At 43.9% G+C, this 12,500-nt stretch overlaps 1 protein-coding gene across 1 annotated transcript in view; it reads left to right on the plus strand.

The window, feature by feature from the left end:
* VMP1 (vacuole membrane protein 1) overlaps window positions 1–12,500 on the plus strand; it is a 276,634-nt gene that overhangs the window by 227,598 nt on the left and 36,536 nt on the right. The window contains exon 10 of the mRNA XM_075336229.1: window positions 1,351–1,467. Coding sequence (XP_075192344.1) covers window positions 1,351–1,467 — 117 coding nt within the window. The remainder of the gene's footprint in view (window positions 1–1,350; window positions 1,468–12,500) is intronic.

The following is a 12,500-nucleotide window of genomic DNA, read 5'->3' on the forward strand; positions in this document are numbered from 1 at the left end:
CTTTTTTCTTCCCATCATTCTGGTACAGGTTGATCTTTGTCTCATCTGTCCATAGAATACTTTTCCAGAACTGAGCTGGCTTCATGAGGTGTTTTTCAGCAAATTTAACTCTGGCCTGTCTATTTTTGGAATTGATGAATGGTTTGCATCTAGATGTGAACCCTTTGTATTTACTTTCATGGAGTCTTCTCTTTACTGTTGACTTAGAGACAGATACACCTACTTCACTGAGAGTGTTCTGGACTTCAGTTGATGTTGTGAACGGGTTCTTCTTCACCAAAGAAAGTATGCGGCGATCATCCACCACTGTTGTCATCCGTGGACGCCCAGGCCTTTTTGAGTTCCCAAACTCACCAGTCAATTCCTTTTTTTCAGAATGTACCCGACTGTTGATTTTGCTACTCCAAGCATGTCTGCTATCTCTCTGATGGATTTTTTCTTTTTTTTCAGCCTCAGGATGTTCTGCTTCACCTCAGTTGAGAGTTCCTTAGACCGCATGTTGTCTGGTCACAGCAACAGCTTCCAAATGCAAAACCACACACCTGTAATCAACCCCAGACCTTTTAACTACTTCATTGATTACAGGTTAACGAGGGAGACGCCTTCAGAGTTAATTGCAGCCCTTAGAGTCCCTTGTCCAATTACTTTTGGTCCCTTGAAAAAGAGGAGGCTATGCATTACAGAGCTATGATTCCTAAACCCTTTCTCCGATTTGGATGTGAACACTCTCATATTGCAGCTGGGAGTGTGCACTTTCAGCCCATATTATATATATAATTGTATTTCTGAACATGTTTTTGTAAACAGCTAAAATAACAAAACTTGTGTCACTGTCCAAATATTTGTGGCCCTGACTGTGTATATATATATATATATATATATATATATATATATATATATATATATATATATATATATATATATATATATATAAAATGCATGTATGTGTGTGTATATATATATATATATACCCATATGTACACACATATATCAATTACATCAAAAACATACACACTATTGGACACACATATATATATTTATATATATATATATATATATATATATCATATATATATATATATATATATATATATATATAAAAAATGTATATAATATACTGTGTGTATGTGGAGATATATATATATCATTGTGTGTGTGTGTGTGTGTGTGTGTGTGTATATTGCTAATTAATAATGTCACCAGCCACAATTGTTTTCAGAAAAAAGTGTGATTTATGTATTTTCAATAGATTCCCACTTTTAACAAGCTGTACATTTGTCATATTCATCAGAAAACTTCTATTTTGATTAGTTGCATTTATTGCTCTTTTTCCTGTTTCTTGTACTTCAGATTCCCAATCCCTTGTTTGATCTGGCAGGAATAACATGTGGGCATTTCCTTGTGCCCTTCTGGACGTTCTTTGGAGCCACTCTGATCGGCAAAGCAATAATTAAAATGCACATTCAGGTAAATTGATTTGCCTACACCCAATGAATTCTATGTGTACAAGTCATTTGTGAAATATTCATAAAGCAAAAAAACCTACATACAATATGTCCATTTTAGGGAGCCATGAATGATTTTAGTCACTGATAAAGGGTCTAATTCATAAAAGTCTAATTTTGTGGGGAAAAATATGCGGGATAAGGCAACAGGGAAGAGACTAACGGAGGGAGAGTGTGGTGTTTTTTTTGTATTTTCTTTTTTTTTTCCTTATGCTTGTCGCCTATTTTTTTTCCGGTGTGTGTGTGGGGGGGGTTGAAAATGAATGAAACAGTCTGCCTGGCCCTATCATGTAATTGATTCCATTATTTTTCTATTGATAAAGGAGTATCATAGAAAGATAGATAATGTGTTTTTTTAGACAATTTTTAATATATAGATCAGACCTGGGCAAGGGGCGGCCCGCGGGCCACATCCGGCCCGCCTGCTCTCTGTGACCGGCCCGCCTGTCTTCAGCCGGTGCAGTGGAGCCGGGCTGCAGCGTGCCGAGCAGGGAGAGATCCTGTGCAGGTCCGCACAGTAAGTGCAGGCAGCGGAACGCAGGAGTCTTTCCTCTGTTCCCTGCCGGCACTAATTGTCAGTGACACACGCGCGCTCTGACGTTGTCAGTACTGCGCTGCGTGTGTCATTTCAAAACTTCCCGCCCGCCCTGCAGAAGGAGCAGCACAGCAGACGGAATAATTCATCTTGCAGGACCTGCGATGATGTCACGCCCATGTGACTGTGTGGGAGGAGACACAGGAGGCCGGGCAGAAAGCAAGACATGCTGAATCCTGAAGGAGATGTGGACACATGATTACTGGTAATGAGAAAAGAGGGGACATGAGGGTGAGGGGGGGCTGCAGGGTGAGTGCATATGAGGGAAGATGGAGTTGCAGGGTGAGGGGCATATGAGGGCTGCAGACTGACAGAAGGATGTGAAGGGGTGCAGAGTGTTTGAGAGGGGTAAGTTGGGGTACAGGCAGGGTGAGATATGTGGGCATGGTGTGTGACATGGGGGTGTAGTGTGTGTGATATGGGGGTGCAGGCTGTATGGGGAGCAGGGTATGTGACATATGGAGTTGTAGTATATTACAGGTGTGCTATATGGGGGTGTACTATATTACAGGTGTAGTATATGGGGGTGTAGTGATGTAGTATATTACAGGTGTACTATATGGAGGTGTAGTATATTACAGGTGTACTATATGGAGGTGTAGTATATTACAGGTGTACTATATGGAGGTGTAGTATATTACAGGTGTACTATATGGAGGTGTAGTATATTACAGGTGTACTATATGGAGGTGTAGTATATTACAGGTGTACTATATGGAGGTGTAGTATATTACAGGTGTACTATATGGAGGTGTAGTATATTACAGGTGTACTATATGGAGGTGTAGTATATTACAGGTGTACTATATGGAGGTGTAGTATATTACAGGTGTGCTATATGGAGGTGTATATTACAGGTGTGCTATATGGAGGTGTATATTACAGGTGTACTATATGGAGGTGTAGTATATTACAGGTGTACTATATGGAGGTGTAGTATATTACAGGTGTACTATATGGAGGTGTAGTATATTACAGGTGTGCTATATGGAGGTGTATATTACAGGTGTGCTCTATGGAGGTGTAGTATATTACAGGTGTGCTATATGGAGGTGTAGTATATTACAGGTGTGCTATATGGAGGTGTAGTATATTACAGGTGTGCTATATGGAGTTGTAGTATATTACAGGTGTGCTATATGGAGGTGTATATTACAGGTGTGCTCTATGGAGGTGTAGTATATTACAGGTGTGCTATATGGAGTTGTAGTATATTACAGGTGTGCTATATGGAGTTGTAGTATATTACAGGTGTGCTATATGGAGGTGTACTATATTACAGGTGTGCTATATGGAGTTGTAGTATATTACAGGTGTGCTATATGGGGGTGTACTATATTACAGGTGTAGTATATGGGGTGTAGTGATGTAGTATATTACAGGTGTACTATATGGAGGTGTAGTATATTACAGGTGTACTATATGGAGGTGTAGTATATTACAGGTGTGCTATATGGAGTTGTAGTATATTACAGGTGTGCTATATGGGGGTGTACTATATTACAGGTGTAGTATATGGGGTGTAGTGATGTAGTATATTACAGGTGTACTATATGGAGGTGTAGTATATTACAGGTGTGCTATATGGAGGTGTAGTATATTACAGGTGTACTATATGGAGGTGTAGTATATTACAGGTGTACTATATGGAGGTGTAGTATATTACAGGTGTGCTATATGGAGGTGTAGTATATTACAGGTGTACTATATGGAGGTGTAGTATATTACAGGTGTACTATATGGAGGTGTAGTATATTACAGGTGTACTATATGGAGGTGTAGTATATTACAGGTGTGCTATATGGAGTTGTATATTACAGGTGTGCTCTATGGAGGTGTAGTATCTTACAGATGTGCTCTATGGAGGTGTAGTATATTACAGGTGTGCTATATAGGGGTGTAGTGATGTAGTATATTACAGGTGTGCTATATGGAGGTGTAGTATATTACAGGTGTAGTATATGGGGTGTAGTGATGTATATTACAGGTGTATATAGGGGTGTAATGATGTAGTATATCGGAGGTGTATTATATAGTGGTGTAGTATAATACAGGTGTATATGGGGGTGTAGTATATTACAGGTATATGGAGGGAGTGTAGTATAATACAGGTGTAGTATATAGGGGTGTAGTGGTGTAGTTTATTACAGGTGTAGTATATGGAGGGGGTGTAGTAATGTAGTATATTGGGTAGAACTGAGGTAATTATATTAGTCCGGCCCTCTAAACCAATCCCAATTTCTCATGCGGCCCCATGGGAAAATTAATTGCCCACCCCTGATATAGATAGATATAAAATGTGTGTTCTGTAAGTTATAATGATTGAGTGATCATGTACAGTGACATTTAAGATGGCATTTCTGCCTAAAGCTTTCAGGAAATTTGTGGTTAGCCATGATATTTACCTACGGTTATGTCATACGCAAATTCCTTTTAACAATAAGTAAATTGCTTTATGCGACACTTCCAGTGATATTGTTTGCTTATGTTCTTGCTAGTTTTTACCTAAATATATACATACACCTTGACAAATAACCAAAAGGCGATGAATTGGCCACAGGTCTCCAGCTCTCTTATGTTGTGGGGCCGGGATACCTATATTTTAGTGCCAGATACCACAGGACACCTTCAGAGGTCTTGTTAAGTCAATACCACAATAGTCAGACCTGTTTAGGTGGCACGAGGGGTACATGCAAAATATTGGGCAGGTAGTTTTATTGTCAGAGGATTGTTGTATATACTTAAAGGGGTTGTCTGGTCTAAAATAAGTCTGCAGTCACTCTGTGTCACTCTACGCATATTCTTGCCAGGAACATGCATATTGCACAATTGCAGTCACATGACCGCAGTTCCCGGCTCTGAAACTACCGTATCCTTGCAGCGCACAGTGTGCTCTGGGAGGATTCATATTTCTGCAGTCACATAAAGTGACAAATAGAGACACTACAGACTTATCATTTTAGACCGGACAATCCCTTTAAGAGGTCAAGACCAGTTTGTATATTTCTCCTAGTTAATACTATGCTGCTCTGCATTCAGTTTTCTAAGAAGTCTATGGGGTGAGTTCACCATATCATTTACAATGGGCATTAATTCATTGTAGCTTTTTAGCTGTATAAAGGTGTCACATTTTTGCATACTGCTACGTAGAATATAAAAATTGCAATTTTTGATGTTTCCACACAAACTCTTCTACGTCTCTAAAGTGTGTACATTCCCTAGCAGAAGAGGGTGGGGTCAATAGCTGCCCCCCCCAAATTTAGTTTAATATTGGCCACAAAGTGGAGTAGTAATAGTAAAAAATAAATCTCCAGCTGGCTTACAATCTAATCTAGTGAAGATAGCACCATCTTGGTTAATTCCCCCCTACGTTATCTTGTCCACTTCTCTGCATGTAAGGCTATGTGCACACAGTGCGTTTTTTTGACGCTGCGTTTTTGTGCGTTTTTGGCCGCTAAAAACGCACAAAAACGCACATGCGTCGAAAAAACGCGGCAAAAAACGCACGCGTTTTGCCGCGTTTTTTTGCTGCGTTTTGCTGTGTTTTTGCTCACTGCGTCCTTATGCGTTTTTTATCAGTGATCAAAAAAAAAAAGGTCTGATGTCATTTCCTTCTTCAATGTGTTCTTCATTCTCCACTAGTGTATGCAGAAGAGCAGACAGCTGCAGAACTACAAGGCTCAGCATCCTCCATCCAATAGTGTATGCAGGAGAGCAGACAGCAGCTGTCGAACTACAAGGCTCAGCATCCTTCTTCCAGGACTGTATGCAGGATTTCTTTGCCCCCCCAAACAAAAAAAATGACGTGGGCTTCGCCATATTTTTGTATGCTAGCCGGGTACAGCAGGCAGGTACGGGCTGCCCCCAACCCCCAGCTGCCTATTTGTACCCGGCTGGGAACCAAAAATATAGAGAAGCCCTTTTTTTTTAAATTATTTCATGAATTTCATGAAATAATTTTAAAAAAAAATGACGTGGGCTTCGCCCAATTTTTGAGTCCAGCCGGGTACAACTAGGCAGCTGGGGATTGGAATCCACAGTGCAGGGTGCCCAAGCTTTCTGGGCACCCCCGCTGTGAATTGCAGTCCCGCAGCCACCCCAGAAAATGGCGCTTTCATAGAAGCGCCATCTTCTGGCGCTGTATCCAACTCTTCTAGCTGCCCTGATGCCGGGTGGCTAGCTAGGTAATAATGGAGTTAGGGCTAGCTGTATATTATCAGCTAGCCCTAAGCCCGAAATTCATGGTGTCACGCCAATATTAGACATGGCCACCATGAATTTCTAGTAAAGATAAAAAAAAAAACACAACACACAGAAAAATATTTTTATTAGAAATAAAACACAACACAATTAGTGACTCCATCTTTATTGAAATAAACCCCCCTCCGCAGTAATCCTGGGTCAAGGGTCCCGCGCCGTCCAATCCGGATCCAATATCATCTGATCGGTTTGCTGGAAGGCATACTGATCAGATGATGTGTCAGGTTCAAGTGCCTGAATCACATCACACATCAGCTGATTGTATAAAAGTCGTTTATACAATCAGCTGATGCATCGGTGCAAAAAAAAAAAAAAAATAATACTCACTCATGTGCTGATTACCGGCAGCTCCTGGAGCGATGGGGCGGGAGTCTGATCCTGTCCGATCGCTGCAGCAGCTGCCGGTAATCAGGGATGAAGTCTCCTGACGCATCCGCTGATACCGGCCGGGCGCCCGCATCACCGCGATACTTGCGATCAGCTGATGCGTCAGGTGACTGCATCAGGTGATCCATCGCCAGGTCCTGCATCCATCGGAGCTTTCCCGGCCGTCTGCACACAGCCGGAGCGGGGGCGGCGATACCGTGAGTGGAGCTGGGAGCAGGCATGGCACCGAGAGGCTGCAGACAGGTGAGTATAACTTTTTTTTTTTTTTTCTACTGTTAACTTTTGTTTTCGCAGCCGCTTCCACCTCCTGCCCAGACATGGCGCCGCACGGCAGCATACTTGCACAGGACGGGAGGTGGAAGCGGCGGTGACGGTACCGGGAGGATTCACGCTTCTGTATATACTGACAGAAGGAATCCTCTTCCTGTACACGTCACTTTGCTACCCACCTCCTGCGTTTATAGCTGCGTTTTTGGTCTTAGAAACGCACCAAAACGCACTAAAACGCAGCTATTTGCGTTTCTCATTGCGTCTTTCAACATCCCATTGAACTCAATGGATGAAAAGCGCAGTGAAAAACGCAGTAATAATTGACATGCTGCGTTTTTGTGGTCACCACAAAAACGCAGCTGAAAAAAAACGCTGTGTGGGGACAGCAAAAATGAAAACTCATAGACTTTGCTGGGGAAGCAAAGTCATGCAGTTTTGAGGCCAAAAACGCACCCGAAAAACGCTCAAAAACGCCGAGAAAAACGCACTGTGTGCACATAGCCTTATAGTTTTGCAGATGTCCTTAATCTCCCTTTGGTCTGATACTCATTGCTGTGAATTAATTATAATGTTATAGGATCAAATTTTGTTGTTTTTTCCCATTTACATTATATAACCTGGTGCCTGCCGGTTATTTTCAGGGTGTTTTCTGAAGAATGAAAATTGATATCCCTCGATATACCCTGATCTTGTTTTTCGCAGGTCTTATAATGTCCTTTTCACCTCTAGATCATTACTAATGGTGTGGGGGTTTTTTGCACCCACCCACACACTCCCAAGATGAGCTGCAATATCCCAGCATACTGTATAATTCAAAGTTCAAATTCGTTGCCTGGAGTAGCCCTGTACATCAATATTGCGTATGAACGTGAAATATATTGGAAAAACTATGGCTCACGTTTTTTATTGTACATGTGGCATTTTTTTCTCCATTTAATACAGATTAGTTTCATAATATCTGTGCAACCCATTTATTAACTATTTGTGCCATAATTTAGAGCTGTTTGCTCCATGCACAGCAGATGGAGAAAAAGTAAACGTGATTTTTGACAACTATATGTGGTGCAGAGTCAATTACTATAAAGATCAAGAATAATGCTATTTCTTCACACACTGATATTTATGGATAAGGGAACTAGCATAACATGCACAGCCAATAGTAAATAGGGCTGCTCAAGAGTTAAGTATGGAGATATGTATACTAAAGGGCCATTTACACGCTGCGACATCTCTAACGATATATCGTTGGGGTCACGGTGTTTGTGATGCACATCCGGCGTCGTTAGCGACATCGCAGCGTGTGACACTTATGTGCGACCTTAAACGATCACAAAAGAGGCAAAAATCTTTTGTCTGTGATACGTCGTTCATTTACCAAAAATCGTTGTCTGGTCAGTAGCGAGGTTGTTTGTGGTTCCTGCGGCAGCACAAATCGCTATGTCTGACACCGCAGGAACGAGGAACAACCTCGTACCTGCGGCCGCCCGCAATGAGGAAGGAACGAGATGGGCGGGATGTTCGTTCCGCTCATCTCCACTTCTATTGGACGGCTGCCGTGTGACGTCACTGTGACGCCGCACGAAACACCCCCTTAGAAACGAGGCGGTTCGCCGGCCACAGCGACGTCGCAGGGAAGGGAAGTCCGTGTGACGGGTGTAAGCGATGTTGTGCGCCACGGGCAGCGATTTGCCCATGACGCACAACAGACGGGGGCGGGCATGCTCGCTAGCGAGATTGCAGAGTGTAAAGCACCCTTTAGAAAAATACATATAGATGAGAACACCACCGATTTAAAAAAAAAAAAAAGTCAAAAGTTTATTGGTAACACGGAGCACATGGTTAAAAACAATAAATTCCTAATGCCTACAGCAATGCGTGTAATTTCCAGATAATATATGTATATCCAAAAAAACGCTGTTAATCAGTCCACAGAGACCTGGAAGGTTGTAACTGACGATTAACAACATAAAGTAGTTGGTACCTATAAGAGCTAATGTGCATTGGTATGTGTGTGGTGATATACAAATCTGCAGAAATAACAATGTGTGTGTATCCAGAAAATTACTGTAGGCTGCAGGATAATAATCTAAGATATACATCATACGAGTCAGTTAAAGTCTGTGAAAACTAATGCACACAACTGAACACTTTAGTGAACATCACTCTGGATATGTATATGCACCATAAACTTAGGCTATGTGTGCACGTTGCGTATTTACATGAAGTTACGCTGCGATCTGCACTGCAGCATAACTGCATGCGTCCTGCGTCCCCTGCATAATCTATGAAGATTATGCAGGAGATGTGCGCACGTGGCGTATTAGAGCATAGCGCTTCGGCTGCTGCCTGAAGCACGCGTTCTAAGAAGTGACATGTCACTTCTTTCCTGCGCTCTGCATGCAGCTCCTGCTCTGTCTATGTCAGGGGCTGCACTCAGAGCGCATGGAATCTGCTTTTTTTTTTTCTTCATTACGGACTCTTTCTGCAGCAATTTGAAGCGCACTTGTGCTGTTCAAATCGCTGCAGAAATTTCTGCAGGGACAGAAATCAACGTGCGCACATAGCCTTAAACTAAAAGGTGCCAAAATAAATAGTCGAATCACTAAGTAATCTATTTATATCCACAACAATGCTGTTTATCAATCCACAGAAACCTGGAAGATTATAACTTAAGTAGTTCATCACATTGTTCAATAAGAATCTATAAGGGCTGATGGCCACTTGTGTGTGTGTGTGTGTGTGTGTGTGTGTGTGTGTGTGTGTGTGTGTGTGTGTGTGTGTGTGTGTGTGTGTGTGTGTGTGTATGTGAGTGATGATATGCAAATCTGCAGGAACTTCAGTATGTGTATATCCACAAAGTTGCTATTTGTTAGTCCACAATAAATCTGAGGAATAGACATCTAAATTATACACCACACGAATCTGTTAGTGCCTATAGAGGCTGGTGCACACTAACTTGTATGTAATATACAAATCCACAGAAATTGAAATAAATCTAAACAATTTAGTAAATGCTGCTGTTTATATATGCACCATAGGTATGCAAAAAAATGGTCCCAGACCTATCCTGCAATGAAAGAAAGCCCAGATAAGACTTAAATAAAATGAATGTTATATCTATACAGACCAAGTCCATAATATGGATTCCATATCAAATGGTGTAAGGGGTACATAGGGAGACGAACCCCACTTGAATCACTGCTAGGGCAGCTTTATGAGGGGAAGGTATCTTACTGGTCACTAGAAGTTAAACATGGCGCCTCATGGAAAAGAATTCTCTGAGGATCTGGAAAAAAAGAATTGTTGCTCTACATAAAGATGACCTAGGCTATAAGAAGATTGCCAACACCAAAAATTGAGCTTTGGTCAAGACCATAAAGTCGTTTTAAAGTGCACCAATTACCAGGATTTTCCTATATAATCTAAAGCAAGTGCTATACTGGCACGATCAGGCTGATTCTATACATAACTTTAGTTGTCAGCTAGCATGTAATGTTTTTGAAACACAAGCAAGTAAAGTGTGTAAAATGAGCAGCTTTTTGATTGGCAGCAGCTGCCAATCAGCTAATAGCTGGGGGGGGTCATAGTGAGTCCTACCCTCTGCCTGTCCGTCCTCCCCATAACTTTTATTTATGCTAATTCTATTATAGAAGCGTTTTACTAAGTAGCTAGCAGGACCTTTGCTGATGTGATTCCCATGTGAACAGAAGGGGCGGGGCCTCCCGGCGCTGGGAGCGATCAGCTGATCACCCGGCGCTGGGAGCGATCAGCTGATCACCCGGCGCTGGGAGCGATCAGCTGATCACCCGGCGCTGGGAGCGATCAGCTGATCACCCGGCGCTGGGAGCGATCAGCTGATCACCCGGCGCTGGGAGCGATCAGCTGATCACCCGGCGCTGGGAGCGATCAGCTGATCACCCGGCGCTGGGAGCGATCAGCTGATCACCCGGCGCTGGGAGCGATCAGCTGATCACCCGGCGCTGGGAGCGATCAGCTGATCACCCGGCGCTGGGAGCGATCAGCTGATCACCCGGCGCTGGGAGCGATCAGCTGATCACCCGGCGCTGGGAGCGATCAGCTGATCACCCGGCGCTGGGAGCGATCAGCTGATCACCCGGCGCTGGGAGCGATCAGCTGATCACCCGGCGCTGGGAGCGATCAGCTGATCACCCGGCGCTGGGAGCGATCAGCTGATCACCCGGCGCTGGGAGCGATCAGCTGATCACCCGACGGCCGGCTACTGGGAGCGATCAGCTGATCACCCGACGGCCGGCTACTGGGAGCGATCAGCTGATCACCCGACGGCCGGCTACTGGGAGCGATCAGCTGATCACCCGACGGCCGGCTACTGGGAGCGATCAGCTGATCACCCGACGGCCGGCTACTGGGAGCGATCAGCTGATCACCCGACGGCCGGCTACTGGGAGCGATCAGCTGATCACCCGACGGCCGGCTACTGGGAGCGATCAGCTGATCACCCGACGGCCGGCTACTGGGAGCGATGAGCTGATCACCCGACGGCCGGCTACTGGGAGCGATGAGCTGATCACCCGACGGCCGGCTACTGGGAGCGATCAGCTGATCACCCGACGGCCGGCTACTGGGAGCGATCAGCTGATCACCCGACGGCCGGCTACTGGGAGCGATCAGCTGATCACCCGACGGCCGGCTACTGGGAGCGATCAGCTGATCACCCGACGGACGGCTACTGGGAGCGATCAGCTGATCACCCGACGGCCGGCTACTGGGAGCGATCAGCTGATCACCCGACGGCCGGCTACTGGGAGCGATGAGCTGATCACCCGACGGCCGGCTACTGGGAGCGATGAGCTGATCACCCGACGGCCGGCTACTGGGAGCGATCAGCTGATCACCCGACGGCCGGCTACTGGGAGCGATCAGCTGATCGTTCTCAATAGTCTGCCGCCGGTAAAAAAAAAAAAAAAATCATAACTGATTCCGTTGTTTTGCAGCATCCGTTGTGTCACTATATGCAACACATCCGTTGCATCCGTCACACAACGCAATGCAACGGATGCCATTCAACGCAAGTGTGAAACTAGCCTTACCTGCACGGCGCGTTCCTTGCAGTATGTGCACTAAAAGGAGCTTACATAGACATCTATCAGATATAAAAAATAAATTATTTACGAAGTGCTCATCAGCCTGTAAGCATTTTACAGAAATTCATGGAGGTAATTTAACAGCATGCAAAATCCAGGGTTTTGAAAGAATTAACATGCCAATTAGAGGAGGGAATCATAGGAGAGCCCTTTTAAATGGAGAAGAATGGTGGATTTTTTTGTTATATATCAGATCTCCAACAGGTTTAAACATCAGACACGATTTAACATATAATCTAATATATAAAGCTCAGTGTGTGTGTGTGTGTGTGTGTGTGTGTGTGTGTGTGTGTGTGTGTATATATGATGTATGTATGTCCGCTAATGGAATTTGCACCGTCGCATTTACAATCACAAAAT

This window comes from Anomaloglossus baeobatrachus, chromosome 2, assembly GCF_048569485.1.
Source record: "Anomaloglossus baeobatrachus isolate aAnoBae1 chromosome 2, aAnoBae1.hap1, whole genome shotgun sequence".
NCBI lineage: Eukaryota > Metazoa > Chordata > Amphibia > Anura > Aromobatidae > Anomaloglossus > Anomaloglossus baeobatrachus.